Raw genomic sequence first — 18,519 nt, forward strand, 5'->3', positions numbered from 1 at the left:
TGTCTTGCCTGACATGTCATCAGATATATCTGTTTTTACATTTGCTTCACTCTCTTTTTTTTTTTTCTTAGGGGATATTTGTTTTTGCTTCCATCTAGTTTGATTGACACAGCTTATTAAAGCTTAAACGTGTCTTGTTTATTTTGGCCGAAACATGACACGCACTGTAAATCACTCAGATGGATACTTAAGACTGAGAAAGGGAATGCACGTAACAGGACAAACAATGGTGCATCAGTCTTAGTTCAAAGTGTTTTGGAAGGCAGAAAAAAAGAAGATAAATTGTAATGTGAGCAGCTGGAGTGTTTCACTTTTTATTTCCTTTCAACACAAGCTTTTCTAACTTTTATTGTAGTCCGTCTGCCTTACATCTGCGGCCCTAATATCAGTTTATTTTTTACCTTAACTTTAAAGAGGAGCTGGAATTTGTCAATGTTTATCTTACCGTTTATGGCTTTTCATCAGTGGCCCATATATGAACCCGGTCCCTTTCCTTCCACTCAAATGAAGCAAAACTGCAGTGATATGTGCTTTTTTTCCTCATGTCAACAGAAAAATAAGAAAATTTGGTTCTTGGCATTTTATGTTTATCATCGGCCTGTCACTCAGCTCTGTTTCAGTTTTAAATATCAGCCTGATCTCTCTTTTGTAGAGTCCAATCACTTTATTAGAGAGGCAGTGATTGCAGCTGCCTGGCATTTTATCAAGACAACCCAGAAACACACACACTCATGCACACACACTCCTTTCATTACAGGGCTTAAAGTGACCTCTGGATTTTGTTAAAGAAGGAATGCATCACTTAACAATATCAAATTTATGTTGGATGCACGGCAAAAGACTTTTCATTGCCTCTGTTCAAACACACACACACACACACACACACACACACACACTGCTAATGCACTGGCTTAGGTTGCTATAGTTTCCTGATAGATGTTACTGATTTATGATAGTCTCTCACTCTCCAGTGTATGTGTTAAACTACTCAACTATTTAATTCAAATTTCTTATTGTAAAAGTAATTGAGAATTTAGCTGCTCTAAAGAGGTTGAGGAAGTTCATCTGTGAGACTGACGTCATGTTTACACGGCAGTGATCACCTAATAACGGAGTCGTTTTTCATTTTTCTTTTCAAAAAGTTCTGCGTTCAGATGACAACATTTTGATAACACGACTTGGCTACAAACGACTAGGCCAGTAGTCTAGATGTGACTTAGTAATGAAACAGCACGTGCATGTAATGCGCACATGCTCTTCCTTCCACAGAGCGGTGACGTGGAAACATAGCTACAAAAACAGCTAACACACCAACGTCTGTTTGGACGGACGATGAGTTGGGGTTGTTAAACGACAAAGAAAGTCGATTTCAAATAAATGTCGACTGGAATTTACCATCGCAAACCGAACTCGGGAGTCTGCCATTGTTGTAGTCTTCCACCTACTTGCGCACGGCTATTGATTGGAACCTTATGCTATTGAATGGGCATGTGCGTAATAAAGCCACAGTTTTAGCAGTCTACACGGGGACTGAAACAGTACCTTTTTCAAAAACTGAAGCAAAATGGTGTTGTTGTGTAGACAAACAGTCAAAACGCAACAATGGATGGATGAAATTGGTTTCCTGTAAACAGGGGTTGGATATGAACTTCAAGAAAGAATGAAGAACTCAGTAAATTTTGGTGTAAAAATGCTAACATCAACATCAACATCTCAAATCTTCTTCTATATGTAGGACAATAATACAAATCCAGTTGAAAGAAGAATGTATACAGCTCCGAACAGGGCACCAGCACCTTTTACTGTGGTGTTTCTGACTTGAATTGTCACTTGTATTCGGTGTTTATTAACCAAAATACTGCACTGTGGAAGCTGTATGGGCACCAATTTCACCAACAGTTTGTATTAGAGTTTGTAAAATATCCATAAACAATTAAAGTTAAAATGCAACGTATATGAGTTCAGTTTCTGCAAAGAGGAATATGTCGAGTGCATAGATTTGTAAAAGTCTTCCACTCCAGTTACCAATATTTTGAATTGTAGAGTTATATATCTTCTGTGGAAAAACAACTGATGATTGATGATGAAATATATTACCCAGCTGCCTGATGAAACTGTTTTTTTAACCAAGAGGATACTTTAGCTTGGCAAGACATTTTATGCCTAGAGGGACCATCTAGGACTCGCATGCAGTCCGTTACAGGTAATGACTCGTATTAAGCCGTTTAAGCGAGGTAGTGGAAGCCAAATCATTACACATATTGATAATAAATAACTTTCTCTAGACATTAACGTGGGAAGCCTCTGTGCTGTTTTGGATAACCCTGTGTAGAACTGAAATAGTATTATTCCTTAACATACTCATGTCAGTGAGAGGCAAGGGGATTTACAGAAACCACTTGAATGTCAGAGTAATTGGCTTCATACAAGGCTCATGTGTGACAAGGTTCCCTGTCTAGTAGTTTGTAGGGTTGCATTTGAATAAAAAAAATGCTGCTTAAAGGTGGAAGTAAAGCAGATATTGTTTCCAATTAACTGGAAGGTTTGACTTCTGCCTCCATCTCTGATGATTTGTGATGATTTAAAAAAAAAACTAAAACACAAGCCCAATGGTATTGGAGCTTTAAGGTGGTTTGCAGACAAGCAGGGAGACTAGCAGCTCAGGGGTGGTTTTTGTTCAACAGCAAAAAAACAGCAGGACTGAGCTAGCTGTGCGGCAGTCGTAAAACAACAAAAGCGACTGAAGAGCTGGAGTAGATATACTGCAGAAAGATGGGCTAATTAGCCTCCGGTGAACAGATAGGTGATGAGCTGATTGCATGCAGGTGTGTAGAAGCAGCTGAGCAGAGAGCAGGGATATGGGGAACATGCCAACACCATCACACGCACAAGCAAAGAAAAACAGACAGGAAAGAGTATGTATTTAGAAGAGACGTACTGTATATGAGCCAAATGCTAGCATCACAACAACACTCGTAACATTGTGGTGTTAAACAAGCATTATGATTTATGCTATTGGTTGCCATCGTAGTTTGTCACTAAACCACGATAAAATTAGCTAATAATTACAATTAAACGAGGGGACAGGACCATGGGAGTATAGGTTAGCATGTATTTGGTCTATCAACATAATTATTGGGTATTGTGTAACTTCAAGTTTGAAACTGATGACAGTACAAAAATTCACAAATTCACGAATCACAAAAGTTATCTGGACAGGTGACATGAATGTCTGCACCAAATCTTGCACCAATCCACCTCATAGTCTGAGAAATTTCCCAAAGTACCTCTTGTTAGTGGTATAGCAGGATTCAAGGGATCACTAAAGTATGATTCATCCCTATTGTGGGCCAAATGGGTGAACCGACCCACTGACCAATTACCCAACAAACCGACACCCCTATAAAAGGTTGACATAAATAATGGACCGCCCATTCTGCATCGTACTTAAAAATTGTATAATTGGGGTTCTGAAACTGAAGCTTCCCAGTCCAAACCCCAACTAAGCAACAATTTCCTGTATTTTACAACTTTTATTGCTGCTCCTATTGTCCCAGAGGTGTGCAGGTAACACCCTGTGGTAGATAGCAAATCTCAACAGAGGGTTTTATGGCCTGAAACTTGAATCACACACAGCCTTGAAGTGTCAGGGAACATTAACACTGAACTAGCGTGATCACTGAGGAACACTTCCCTAGACCTGATATGCAGCAGCGGGTCGAGCTGGTGGGCCTTGTTAATCGGGGCTAGAGATTCGTTTCCTGGTATGAATGGCTGCTGAAAGGTGTCTGGTGGAGTAAAAGGGGCTGAATGGGAAATCATGGATGGATGTGAATTCAGACGTCAGTGAAAAAGATACTTTTACTGCTGCTTTAGCAAGATTTGTACTAATTGTCTATTAAAAGTGGCACAACTCTTTTTAAAAGGGAGTAAATATATCTCTACTCAAAAAGATTCTGCCTCCTGGGTTTGTCATGTGCATCAATTTCAAATGTCCTCATTGGGATACCCTGTGTGGTTTGCAATTTGTGAAATTCTTCGGCTCTCATCTTTCTCTATAATGTCAATCTCTTCACTGTACTGTCAATCCTTTGAGGAAAGCTTCATCTTCTTTGTTAAATTTAATCATATGGGCCAAGAGCTAAAAGTTGAACACTACAATTGTTCAGATAAGTAATTAAAAGACTTAATTTTCAAGACTTTGTTAGGTTCTAATCCTGGTTAATATAACAACGTATTAGGAGGTATTTTATATTTCATGATGTACTTTTAGTTTCTTTACCATGAGGAATGGTCTCCATGCTGTTTGAGTTGGTCTTCATGACAAACTGTCCTGCAACAAGTCACGACATGTCACTGTCCTTGTTTATTTCAGTTTAAAAAGAAAACAGAGGGCCATCTCCCCTGAAATTTGCATTCGAAGAGATCAGTTCAACCCCCTCGTGCCTCCTGGTGATGAAACACAGTGCCTGTAGTAGAATCCAGGTGTGAATGGCCATTATAAATGAATATGAGGCACAACACTGTCGAGACGAGCATGTCTGCTTAGCACAATAAAGGGTAACGAAAAGGCCAAATTACCAGTCGAGCTCTGTTCCAATAGATAAAATGAAATGTGCAGCCAGAAGGGTTGAGTAAGTGTGCCTGGAATTTGTAAGATTGTGTATGTGCAGCCAGTGTGTAGTCCAGACTTGGTCTTGGGTTTCAAGTAAAGAAAAGGTCACTAGATCTTGTCTGAACCCCAGACCAAGCTTTTGCCAAGGAAAGAAAACTCTGCTCAGAAATTCCTTTGAGAGACTTGATCAAAATGTTTCAGTCAAAAATACTTCTGACTTGCCTGGGTTTAAGGTCAGACTGATATTTTTAATGAATGCTGGACATTGGCCAAAGGTTCTTTCTTGAAAATGCAGTTTGGTCAAGGTCTGTGTGTCTTTCTCTTGGCTATATTTTTGGGTTGATCTATTGGCTATAAAAAGCTGCTACGCACAATTTGAATTGGCAGCTATGATTCCAAACATCAAAAGGACAAATCCAAAGCCCATCTAACCCTTGAAAAAAATGTGTATAGACCCCAGGTTTGAATCATGTGTTTGTATTTGTACTATCTGGACTCAAAGGTCACTGCATAAATCCTCCATTAATAAATTCCTATTCATCAGCCTCAGATTTGTGCATGAGACCAGGGTATCATATTCTCAGGACATGTTCAATGGCATATATAATGGTGAAAACCAATCAAAGACTTGGTTTATACTGCAGAGGAGACATTTAGTTTTTTTTTCATTACGTTTCCTGGTTGGGAAATATAAACAAACCAACACCTTCTACATCGAGTAAAAGACTGAATGTTTCTTTCAGCACTGTTGCACCTTCTGCTCTCTTTAGAAAGGAAGCAGAGGAGACAGCAAGGTCAACTGTCCGGTTGTGTTTCTCCAAAGAACCATGGCTCTTTGGCCACAAGCCCAGGCCAAGTCTGAAGGGCCTATATCTGCCTATTGTCCGTGGATAAAGCCACTCATCCTCTGACCTGTCCTCCATTCATGCCCGGGCAATCCTCGCCCCCTCATTGTCTTTTTCTCTCTTCTGAATTAAGTGATTCTCTGTTACAGAAATAGAGATTTTCTAACCTTCAGCCTGAAATTCATTTTCCAAAAGTTTTCAAAATGCATGCACAGATATAAATCTGTGGAAACTCAATGCAGATCTTTTTTGGTATTCAAAACAAAGAAGCTCTTTGCAGTATTGCTGCAAGATCCCTGGAAAGCTCGAGAGATTAATTGTGACTGGACTGCCAAGCTCTTCTCAGTCGATTTTCAATATCCATTGGAAGGCCAGAGATGCCTGTTTTGGCAAAGCACATTGGCAATCCTTCTCAATGCACAAGCAGAACCTTTTGCTCTATATTGCTTTTCAAAGCTCGTCATTTCTCATTTGTAACAGGTATCTTGGCATGTGACAAACAGCTCTGTTTCCCTCTCTGCAAGTCACATTGTGGGGTTGTCAGGGGAGAGGGTTTCTTTGTCCACTGGACAATTGAGTAAACTCATTTGTCATTTTAGGCGTCTTAAATGAATCCGTTGGTGCTTTTCAACCTTTCACAATGACAGATGATGCAAAGCTTGTCCAGATAAATGATATCAAACTATCAACATGCATATCAAGAAACAAAAGCCTTTTCTCGTGGTGGATGTCTCATTTTGAAAAAAAAAAGAAAAAAAAAGGACTCATCCTTTTTTTGTTGTTCTGCCTGATTATCACACGTTTCCTGAAGTGAAGTGCTCTGTGACAATAATGCCATTGTGATTGGCTGAAGTGAGAGATGAGGACAGGGGACCCCTCTCCTCTCACTCATTCAAGTCTCCAAAATAGGAAGGGGGCGGCAGCATCGGTGACAGGACGAGCAGGCAGATCCCCTGCGTGAGAACTTCTGAAGATGGATGAGGCTGACTTGGGAGGAAGTTTAGTTAATAATTAACCAGAAAAACTTGAATACACGGGGTAGTTGAATTCTAGAAAGAGATATATTAAGCACTCCGAGGGGAAACCAAGTCAATGTATCAGCAAACAAGGACTTATAATCAATACTCTGATGTGTAGGCAGACACTCAGTAATGAACCAACATAGACTTAATCCCCTAACTGTGTTGAGCTTTGTGTGCTAATTCTGACTTGGGTTCACTCTCTTCGCTCTTGCCAACATCATTGTCACAACAGGAAACTCTTTGTCACAATAAAAAAATCCATAAAGATTTTTTATACTTCCCTCCAAGCGTCAAACATCAGACAAATTTGTCATACATTTTTTTCAAATAGTGGAGCAGCTTCAACCTCATGCCTGGGACAGCACAGGCTATGTGGAAAGGGTAAGAGTTAAATGCATTTCTCAGGAGTGGGTGGAGACCAAAACAAAGCTAGAAGGAGATTCAATATTGGACTGACAGATTCAATGGACACAAAAAGGAAAGCTCGTTTTGTAAAGTGGTAAACCATGGTAACTTTAAGTCTGAGGATATGATGCGTTTATCTTTTCTTTTTTTTTTTACTGCCCCTTAGTGGTTACATTTTTAAAATGTCAAGTCAACCGTTTTCTTTACAAAAGTGCAACGGTTCGATGTAGCTCTCTGCTGAGCCATTACCCTTCATTCCTTATTTTAGTTGAGATAATGGAGCAGCTGGGCCAATAACAGTTGCTACAATCATAATATAAGCAAATTGGGACAATCGGATTATTTCGCCTCTGATTCTTGAAAAGCAATGAACGGATGCCTAGCATTGGATCCAGACTTTGGGTACGAGTAGGTTGACTCCTACGTCAGAATTGGGGGGTGGGGTTGGAAGGCTTGGTGTCACTCTTGTGGAGGAAGGGGTGTAGAAATAGGTGGGGGTGTTGATCCTGAAGAGTGTGTGATTGAGGTGCTGTGGCAGGCGATTCGCTCTGGAGGGGAGGACTGAGGGAGGAGCCGACATGGCCTGGCTGCCCCATGAGCACACAACCACACATCCACTCAATCCAAAACACTCACAGGGATCAGAGACACTCAAGATAGAGACGTCAACCTCTCTGCCCTCCTATCCTCTCTGCTTTTTTGGACCTTGAAGGAGTTGAAGCTCGAGATCTAAAAAAAGAGTTCCTCCCATCTACAGATTGTTTTTCACACTTCACTCGGCTTATAGTTTATATTCCAAAGGCTGAGACGTTGGGGGAATACTTCCAGGCTGAATGGGATCTGGATCTGATTAAAGTTTGGACCCTTTTAGCTCGATGCTTTGGTGATGTAGCTAAGAACTTGAGTGCTGTGTGACCCGAGGATTGTGGATGTGAATGAGCGCTCTATATGAAGACAGAAAGAGGGATACTTTTCCTAAAGGTGAGAGGAAACCAGATGAATACACCAGAGATTGAATGTCTTAAGTAATCTAACGGTTAAAATGTATTTGTGTGGGGCTTGCATCTTGTGTCTGTGTGTACAGACTATGTTTTTGTGTGTCTGTGCAGGTGGTCTAACTCCAGCTGTTTTAAGTCTCCTGTGCACCCCCTGACACCCATTTGGCCTTAAAATAACACTCTTAGCCAGTCAAAGAGCGATGACCTCGGCCTTTGAAGTCTGCTAGTTAATGGTTTTTCTAAAGAAAAATCCTGTGACGTTTCAAAAATTCGTTTTTTTTTCCACAAGCTTGATTTGAGGGAGTTTGATACTGTGAACGAAATCTGTTCCAGTTAAACTCAGTATGTATAGTTTGCGGAGGTTGTGTACATTTGAAACAACACTTGTTTGACTTACTAATTCCTCAGTGAAGGAGAGTCCCTTTCAGTGTCAGTTAAGGTGAGGGAGGCACACATGCTTAACCGTTAGCCGGGGCTACGTCAGGCCCAGTGTTTACACAGACCCAATGTTGTGACTCCCTTAAACGCCTTTTTCAAAAAAAAAAAGTATCCCATTTGACCCCGTTAACCTCCCCCTGTCACGTCTCCACCGCTGCCTGGGTTTAAAGAAGGAATGGTCGGACATTTTGTTTTTGTTTTTGACAAAGACAGCCATTGTGTTATTGCCAACGAGTGACATGGTGTAATGTGAGTTGATGTGTACGTTGGCTCAGGAATCCGCAGTCACCGTTCCCCTGGTAGCTTTTTGGGATGAGAGGGAGGAGAGCTGAAGGGAAGGAATCATAAGAGTGGCTGATGACCGGATATTTAAAATACTGGAATCGTTCTTTTTTGTTTCATTGATTGCCTTTTTGATAATTCTTGTTTTCAGTACTTGACCATGTCTTGATTAGTTTTGGAATTCTGCTCGGTTGAAACTCAACTGTGGCTTTGGGAAATTCTGATTAGCATTTTTTTTAAAACTATCTTCTGTCCATGAAGGTATTAACAAAAGAAAACGTTTCAGTAATGAAAGTAATTCTACCATTGTATTAGTTTATAAATCTAATACCTGGTCAAACATATTATATTGGGCATCCAAAAAATACTTTTTCAACAACCACAGTGCCAGGGAACTGAGGCTCAAAGTTCTCTATATGTAAAAAAAAAAAACCGAACAACTCCATCTAATTGTATCACTTACTGGTCTTAACCAGGTTAGACAGGATTAAGTGAAATGGGTAAAGAAAAGCTTCTGAGTGATAACATTATCTGTCCCACCATAAAACCTGATAGATTAGTCACTGAAGAACAAAGTAACAGTCACATACCTCTTTGTTGTGTGATAAGAGCTTTGGTTTGACTTTTAACTACGTTTCTAATCTGTTTAATTCAGTGTTTTGAGGCCCTGGGCTTCTTTCAACTGTATGCTAATTATGGGAATGCTAAGACCGTATTGGTTTTTTTGGGGGTTCATACATGATGTGAGGCAGGAGACCCTCAGGGTGAACTGGCGTCTGGAGCTGGATGACAACTTTTGTATTGTGAGTTTAGTTGCAGATGACTTTTGACCTTAGAGGGGGCTTCAGTGAGAACATTGTTCTTACAAAGTTAAGACTGTAGACTTTCCAAAACTACTATTAACGTAACTACAATATCTGTTTTAAAGATGTTTTTTCAAATCTGATAAGGGACTGTATAAAAATTATTAGGAGGGGGCAGAAGAGGGGCCTTTTTTTTTGTTGCTCAGAGAAGGTTGTCTGATTCTTTTTTTCTCTTAAGTGGAGGATTTAAAGGCTATCCATGCCCTTAGAATAAGATCTTTTATTTTATCTACACCTTTTTTGTGCTAATTAATTATCAAAAAATCAAAATCCAAAACAAAATGAACAGATCAACTAACTATTTTGTATTCATAGTCACTGGTAAAAATGTTTCTTTAGAAGCTCTTGTTTCGAAAGAAGAGAGGCTGAAAATTTTTAGCAGCATACCATTCACCTACAGCTTTGTTTTTCTTAGTTTGGGCATTTACTCATTTCACTCCCAATGTTTTGGACTAACCAGCTGTCTTTGGCCAACTTACACTAATGGCTTCCAATCAGGGTTGATTGAAAGTTAATCATAACAATGGCCGTACTTTTTTAAATACATTAATTAAAAAACAAGTTGAACCATTTTTTCTCCAACCCAGTCATTTTCATACAGTCCCTAAGAATCTGATTCTCACCTGGCACAAGGTGTGATTGCTCTACAGTCACAGTTAACAAGCACAGTGTCGTCAGTTAAAGCTATCAAGACCCTAATGTCCCTCATAGTGTTGCTTATGTGTGAAAGATCAAACCTCTGTGAAGTTTGGAGAGCTTGTGTGAAATTAACGACTGTTTTCACCCAAACAAGATCCATTCCTGAAAATATTTGCATGTCAATGAGGCAGAGCAGAGCAGATTGCAAGTGGCCTTTTCAACACTTTCAGCATTATCAGGCTGAGAGGCTTCTGATGGCATGGCTGCTTAGATAAGAGGGCTACTGCTGAATGTGGCAGACACACAGTGACAAGACTGACTAATCCCTATATTTATATATAACAGCACTTGTTATCAACTTACAAAGAGGGAGGAAAATATATTCAGAAAAAGAGCTTGAGGTGGGCGTATGCAGATTGTTTCGAAGGCTGATCACACACATCTCTTAAATGGAACTGTAGCCACCTTTCTTTTTATTCCTTTTGGCATTTTCCTCAGATTATAGTTGTCCTTTTTTGGTACAGTGATTCCCTGGTAATAGCTCTAAATCGCTGTCCGATCTCAAAGTGGTTGCTGCTAGTACGTGAATCACAATCTTTAGTACTTTGCGCCACATTGGATCAGAGCAACAGATGCTTGGTGGGGAACAGCTGGAATGTTAAATCATTAAAATCCTAAGTTGAAAGAACTGTAAAAAGAATTACACGGGATGTACCTTCACAGTTAAAGGTCTCGAGGATCTTAAATTGGATGCAAATGCACATATGGGTACCCTGTTTCCTTCATGCTATGAGATATGTGTTGGATAACGCTGGCTGAAGTCGTTAATGGAAAATTCTTCTGTTTTTCCACTATGTGTCACTCTAAGTTTGTCATTAGATCTCTTTGAAGGTTGACAAGTAGTTTTATGGAATCCTAGAAGATGTAATTCTGCAAAGAAGGAATGAGGTATGACATAACTGCAATAGCGTAGAAAAGAAACATATTAGTTGACTGCAGAGTGTGATTTGTCAAGGAATCCAAGGAAAAAAGGTTGTGAACTACTGATCTAACAAATGGATTGTGATCATGTGAAAATAAACAGGAAATACATTTTTTTGGGGGAAAAAATCAGCCTTGTCTTGGCCAGTTACTTTGCCATTTTATGACAGAGGGGGGGGATACAAAAAATAGATATAGACAAAGGTTGTTTTTTATGGTTTTGATCACTAATCCTCCCTTTTGATCCACAGCACCCCTGTGTGATGAACCTGGAGCGAAGTGATAGAGGGGAGCGTCCCTCTGCTCGAGGCCTGGAGATGGACCCTCGTACTGCGGGGAAGATGGGGAAGACGAGCGCGGGCTTCCAGAGGAGCTCCACCTCGGACGACGACTCTGGTTGTGCGCTGGAGGAGTACGCGTGGGTGCCACCAGGACTCAGACCTGAGCAGGTATAGGACCTCAGCCTGTTTCAAGCCGAATTTTGAATCGACTATTAAATCTACTGAAGTAAAATCCAAGCACAAATTACTTGGAGCCAAAAAAAAAAAAACATGTATCGCACATTACAGTCGGAGTGGTGAAAGAGGGATGAGTGTTTAAACCTGTTTGTTAACAGCAAGGGTGCTTTTAGTTCAAACAAGGTCATGTGTGCAGACACTCTGTTCTCTGTGCCTTTCTAGCAGATTAGTAGTACCACATGCTGTCGACCAACATCTGGCTCTGTTTTTTTTTTTTTTTTCAATTTCACTTTTGTGCATTTAGGATACAGATGTTCTGCCAAATTCAGTAAGCATTTTCTACGTTTTTTGCTGAAGAAGATACGTCAAAAGATGTGTTTCTATTATCTGGCTGTTACTCATGTTTGGAGAGTTTTCACAGTCACAGAGCCGGTTACTGGATTTAGATTGACATGTTTGCCCCCGCCCGCAGTGTAACAGAATAATGACACACAAAACAGCAGTCATCCTCAACAGATATCCAGCTGCTCTCTCTTCACAGCCTGATCTAATGGAGAAGATGAGAAGCCTCCTCTCCTCTGTTGTCCTCTTCACTGCTCCCTTCATCTCAAGCTGTCTGATATCACTGCTGGCCTCCTGGCTGCACTATGTCTTAACTATTTACGTCAAAAAAAGTGGCCATGAATAAACAAGAAAATGACTTAGATTTCAAATGAGATCTTTCTCATAAAGTTCTTTAATGTCTTTGCCTGCAGGTGCAGATGTATTTCTCCTGTCTACCAGAGGACAAGGTGCCGTATGTGAACAGCCCCGGAGAGAAGCACCGGATCCGACAACTCCTCTACCAACTGCCGCCGCACGACAATGAGGTAGAGAGAATGACCTCGAGACACTAGCACTTTCTCACACATGCACAAGATCTTTTGTGAAATCACTGTGCATGTAATGAAACTGTTTTATTATGTTTTCTATCCCCCTGTATGATCTTCTCTGCTCTCTCTTTTAAACTGAAATATATCAAATACGCGTATAAATGCAAAAACTGTCATCATGGCTTCAAACTCAGTTGCTTGTCCGCCATGTTGGCGCATCGCTGAGAGAGAGAGCAAGAGAAGGCGATGGAACAGTATGAAGAAAAAGAGCTGCTTCTTCTACATACAGATGCAGAAAATGTGTTAAAAGTTCAGAATACCGTCGCCAAAATCAGTTTTCAAAATGAACAATGCTTATAATGAGATAACACCAATAGGTTAAGGGCATACATTTTTCTGTAGTCCAAATGAGTCCTCTGCAACTGTCTCTCTTTAACTGCATCCTTAATGTATTTTGCTTTACAAGACATGTCTATATATTGTGAAGTTTACAGTTTTCTTGCATTTGCGGCTGAGATTTTGCAGTTAACATTTGAAATACAGTCATACATATTAATACATGAGAGAAGTTGAAGTTGTAGTTTAAGTGACAAGACACTGAGAGTTGCAAGCAGATCGACACTGCTGACCGAGATTTAATTGTAAGTTTAGGATTGTGTTTAAAATGAACAATCCTAAAAGGGGTTCACATGTGGTTTACAGGTGGGTGAGGGGTCACTTGAAGTGGAACACTGCTGACGTGAGCTTTATGAAAGTGTGAATTATGGAATGAACAGTGTTAGACGCTTGAGTTCGAGAAGCTACAGAGGTTATTTTGCAGTTTGAGGGTAAAGACCTGGAGGGCGAGCACACTAACAAATACAATGTTTACTTATTCCACTTCAACTGATTTCAACTACTTTCTTCTTAATCAGTTCAACAGACACTGTTTAAGAGCTTCAACTTCAGTAACTACCAAAAAACTAAAAGCTTTTACACTTTAAGTCATTTTCATTGATCTTTGTGTACGAGCACATGCACACCTTCCTCAGAATTAACAAGATATTTCAAACTTAACCCTGCCTCAACTTAACTAAGGCTGACAGCTGAGCAAAGCCAGAACAAATTGCCTCTCTTGTAAAACTACAATGGCTACATTCCCTCAAACATTTGACAAAGAAATCCGTCTTTTGACAGTAAAGCACATGCCAGCCTCTTCTGTAGAACAGCTTTATGGTCTGTAAACCAGCACTCCTTTCACATCTGTGTTAATAGAGTTTGCATTTGGAGATATGGTGGAGGGGTTATCACCAGGGGGTAGGATGGGAGCGGCCGCTGGCTTACAGAGGTGGTCTCTGTACACACACACATGGAAGATACACAATAGGGACTCACATGTACGCAGTGTTTGACCGAGCGGTTTTATGATGTTTGTCGGCGGACCTGGTGGTCGACGAGGCAAACTGCCACAGGATTCCAATGCGTAACTGTTGTTCAGAGGTATAAGCAGTTTGTGTGTGTTGTGGGCGTGAAAGGTAGAGACAGAGACAGTGTGTGAGCTCACACGTCATCAATGTTTAGTGTTGTTTAGAGAACAACCGAGCTAGATGTTAGGATAGCTGGCGGTCTTTTATCTGGGGCTTCATCCCCGACTCTAAACACGCCATTCTTTCATTGACTTTTGTAGGATTTAGCTATTTTAGGATTAAGTCTAAGTAGGAGAATCAGTATATAGAGAAAGGAAATGGTATCTCAACATCCCTAATGAAATATGGACCATCACCAGTAATTGGTGGATGATTTTCCACCCTATTTCCCCCTTTCCCCAAAAATCATCCTCTTCTGTTCTTTCAGTTTTTCAATGAATCTCTCTCTCTCTTTGTCTTATTTACTTTATCAGCTGCGTTACTGTCACTCTCTCAGCGAAGAGGAAAAGAGGGAGCTCCATATGTTCAGCGCCCAGAGGAAGAGAGAGGCACTTGGGAGAGGAACACCCAAGATCCTGCCCCGGGCTCTGCAACACACACGCTGTGAAAATGTAGGTTCCCCATGTGGATACCCATGAGCGCACACACACACACACACACACACACACACACACACAATGCATATGCACACTTGCATCATTAAGTACTCACAAAGGTAAGCTATTTCTTGCAACGAAAACAACTTGCGGGTCTTAAACGTATTTAAAACACAAACAGCCAACACCAGCTATCCCATCCCAAGACAAGGCAGCTCAAGGCACAATCCTTATTGGCTAATTAATCATGGACACAAACCTCCTCATTCATTAGGGCAAGGGGGGAAGTGGGGAAATTGGAAGGCTCACGCTCAAGTCGAGCGGAGAAGCCAGTTCCTTGCAAGGAATTCAGCAAATTTCCTGCCACCCATCAACATCTCAGCATGACAGCAAAAAAATCAAAATAAAATAACGAGTTAACGATGACTTCTTTCTTTCAGTCTTAAAATCCAACTTTTTCTTAACAAGTCACAGTATGTGGCACATTATTCCACATCAAATAGTATAATTAGATCCATCTAAACTCAGGACATGCAGCTGGTTTTGAAACCTCCTCTGGAGAAGAGATGGCAAGTTTCCACATCTGTCTCGGAAATTGTTGGAGAGTTATAAGCTTAAAATATAGATGTATCCACTGGTACAACAGCAAATTCTCATAGGATAATAAACACAGAAACACTGTTCTGTGAACAGAACAGAAAGAATGTGCTGTTAAAAGAATGGAAAACATTAATTGGTAGACATGGAAACTATTTTTTTCTTTCAGCAATAATTTGATGGAATCTTGACTTTCAGGAGAATATAGACATGTAAGTCGTACCTTGACATTGGGGTCACTTTGCGCTTGAACATTTCAGCACTTAAAGAAATAGTAGGTCCTGCCTTGCAATTCCTACATTTGATTTTATGCTGAAATTTTAAACAACATCCAGTGCTATTACAGCTGTCCTTGATATTATTTCGGAAACATTTCCTTTCTATGCAACAACATCAATATTAGTGTTATGTGGCTTCTGACAAACTGAGCCCTGACCATTGAGTAAACCTCTTCCAGGCATCCAGGAAAGCAGGCAAGCTATGCTAATTCCCCCGGAAAGGCAGTCCATCAACACCCGAAAACAGATGCTACCACAGGGATGCAGGGTCACATAGGAACAGCGATGAACACACACATTCATTAGTACCCTGAACATGCATGCATGTCCATAAATACTCTACAAACACATATTTCCACCAGCTCAGTCATCCATACAGGCACACCTAAGCACATTCATACAATCTTGCTAACATTTTTACACATTCTGCACATGCTCACGAGTTCGAAAGGATATATCATGAATGCGTGGGTGCACACACACACACACACACACACACATACATACATCAAGCAACAATTGTACAAACATTCACACACAATTTGTCAGGATCCTGTTTCCTGGTGCTGTACTCCAAGGGACACACAACACCTCCATATCCTAGGCCCCTATCTGTCCACCCTGGTAATAATGGTTAACAGCTGGTCACGCTATCCCATAGCTGCATATATGTGTCATAGCTCTGCTGGGTTATATTAAGACTTTTGATTGCAGGTTCTGACATGCTTTGACAATCTGTGTGGAGATGTGTGACTTTTTTGACTTAGGTCCAAGGACAGTGTATTCAGTTGAAGCTCACAGAATGTAAATGCTGCCCATTTCCACAGCAACACTCAATGAATAATTGCTGACCTTTAAACCAAAGTGAAAAAGCAACCGTTTGATACATAGATAGATAAGTGAATGTGAGTTAGCATTGGTCCATTGGCACCTATCTTTATAAAAAGAGTTTTGGTCAGTAAGACAGTGGGTTTAGTTGTGACAATAGCTGTCTATAACTTTTTTAATAGTATTTGTTTTTCCTTACACAGATTAACTTGCACTTTCCATGTCATGTAGTGGTGCTGTATTTCTGCTATAATTGTCACCACTGTAGGATACACTGATGTATTTGAAAGAGATCACTTTACTTTGGCATTTACATTATGATCACCTGTTGTTTGGCGTCCGTTGTTTTAGCATCACTGAATACATCAGATGTTATGTGATATATTTTTAAAAGTCATGTCTATAATCCATCTTTTGTCTATGACACATTCGTCATGTGTCATGGGTGTCGTGTGCCTGCAGATCTATTTTAGAATGCCATTCCATTATGTGATAGTCTCCATGTTTATCTCGATGGTTTAATTACTTTGGAAACATACTTAACACCAGATCTACTATTAACAAATAACAAGCAATGGTGTGGTAAATGGCATAACAAGAGGTCTGGAAATATAAATCTCATGGCTCATCTCGTTTTATTTGATTATCAGTGTGCCGGTGGCATCAACGGAGGGGAGATGGCAATTTTTGCCTCCAGAGCAGGGCCGAGCCCCTGCTGGCACCCAGCATGCTTTGTGTGTTCCACGTGTCAAGAGCTTCTGGTGGATCTGATCTATTTCTCCCAAAATGGCAAGATCCTCTGCGGAAGACACCATGCTGAGCTTCTCAAACCTCGATGCTCTTCTTGTGATGAGGTAAAATGCATTAATAGTAGCCATGGCAAAGCCATTACCAAGTCAACAGAGTTCCAAAGAATTAACAGTGGTATGTTTTCATGTTTCCCATTAGATCATCTTTGCGGATGAGTGCACTGAAGCAGAGGGTCGTCACTGGCACATGAAGCACTTTGCCTGTTTCGAGTGTGAAACGATGCTTGGTGGGCAGCGCTACATCATGAAAGATGGGAGGCCATTCTGCTGTGGCTGCTTTGAGTCACTGTATGCAGAGTATTGCGAGGCCTGTGGTGAAAATATTGGTGAGTTTTTATTTGTTAGGTGCTGGAAGAGCATTTCTGCTTTTTTAATCCATCTTGCAGAATTCGAATAACTGAACTTTTTATACCAAGTTAGAGCTTCCTGATGTATTTCTTTGACTATTTATCAAACTACTTAATGCTAATTTTATAATTTTCTCTTTATCCCCTTATCCTCAGGTGTAGACCATGCCCAGATGACCTATGAAGGTGTACACTGGCACGCCACAGATCAGTGCTTTTGTTGTGCCCAGTGCAAGACATCATTGCTGGGCTGTCCCTTCCTTCCAAAGCAGGGTCACATCTATTGCTCAAAGGCATGCAGCCAGGGGGAAGATATCCATGCATCAGACTCATCTGATTCTGCCTTCCAGTCCGCCCGGTCTCGTGAATCCCGGCGTAGTGTCCGCATGGGGAAGAGTAGCAGGCCTGCTGAACAGTGGAGACAGTCGCAGGTGCTTAACCCCGCTGCCACCGTCTCCTCGCTTGAGTTTAAGTTTGGAGATGGAGAGCAAGATGGACATGCTGATTGTGACATTGGAATTGTAGGGCGCAAGCTGGCCCATCTAGGCTTGGAGGAGGAGAGGTTCTGGAGGGATCGGGAGGAACAGGATGCTGGTGGAGAGGAGGATCCAGAGGAGTGGGCCCAGCATGATGACTATATGACCCAGCTCCTGCTCAAGTTTGGTGACCATGGGATGTTGCACCAACTTCAACAGCCATCCCTTAAATCTCCCAGCCCGAGCAGTGACAGAAACAGGATAATTAGTGTCTCTGATCCCTGGCTTAAGCCTGACAGTACATCCATGAGGGTAACAGCCTCTTCTCCCACCCCTGCAAGTCCTACTCAGAGCCAGATTTCCAGTCAGTCTCGAGCCAACAGCCTTAGCCCTGGACTCATGAGCAAGAAGAACCTGCCTGAAATGTACTGGGCACAATCCCAGGATGGGATGGGAGACTCAGCCTACGGGAGTCACCCAGGTCCTGCCAGTGCAAGAAAGATTCAAGAGCTAGAGTTAGACCAGGATCAGGACCAATCTGGGACAGGGAGACAGGCGTTCTGGTCAGACAACAGGCAGTGGTATGATGACTCCCTCGAGTGTATTGCTGATGAGCTGAGGAGAGTTGGACAGGGTGCTGGAGACTCCATGGACTCCCTGGCACTTTCAAACATCACTGGTAATTAGACCATTAGTTCCTATGTTTTCAGTTGAAACATTACCTTTCCTTTTGTATCAAACAGCTGTTAAATATATATTTCTCC

The 18,519-nt window shown here is 41.1% G+C and overlaps 1 protein-coding gene across 2 annotated transcripts in view; it reads left to right on the top strand.

Moving 5' to 3' along the window:
- prickle1b (prickle homolog 1b) overlaps positions 1 to 18,519 on the top strand; it is a 29,116-nt gene that overhangs the window by 8,659 nt on the left and 1,938 nt on the right. The window contains exons 1-7 of one of the 2 annotated variants that reach the window (XM_061029700.1): positions 7,549 to 7,868; positions 11,340 to 11,537; positions 12,302 to 12,415; positions 14,298 to 14,435; positions 16,774 to 16,977; positions 17,072 to 17,258; positions 17,436 to 18,434. In XM_061029700.1, the coding sequence (XP_060885683.1) occupies positions 7,836 to 7,868; positions 11,340 to 11,537; positions 12,302 to 12,415; positions 14,298 to 14,435; positions 16,774 to 16,977; positions 17,072 to 17,258; positions 17,436 to 18,434 (1,873 nt within the window). In that variant the 5' untranslated portion in view covers positions 7,549 to 7,835. Of the gene's footprint in view, positions 1 to 7,548; positions 7,869 to 11,339; positions 11,538 to 12,301; positions 12,416 to 14,297; positions 14,436 to 16,773; positions 16,978 to 17,071; positions 17,259 to 17,435; positions 18,435 to 18,519 lie in introns of those variants that run through there. The other variant, XM_061029701.1, reaches the window with a different exon arrangement.

The sequence above is a fragment of the Labrus mixtus genome, chromosome 22 (assembly GCF_963584025.1).
Source record: "Labrus mixtus chromosome 22, fLabMix1.1, whole genome shotgun sequence".
Classification (NCBI taxonomy): Eukaryota; Metazoa; Chordata; class Actinopteri; order Labriformes; family Labridae; genus Labrus; species Labrus mixtus.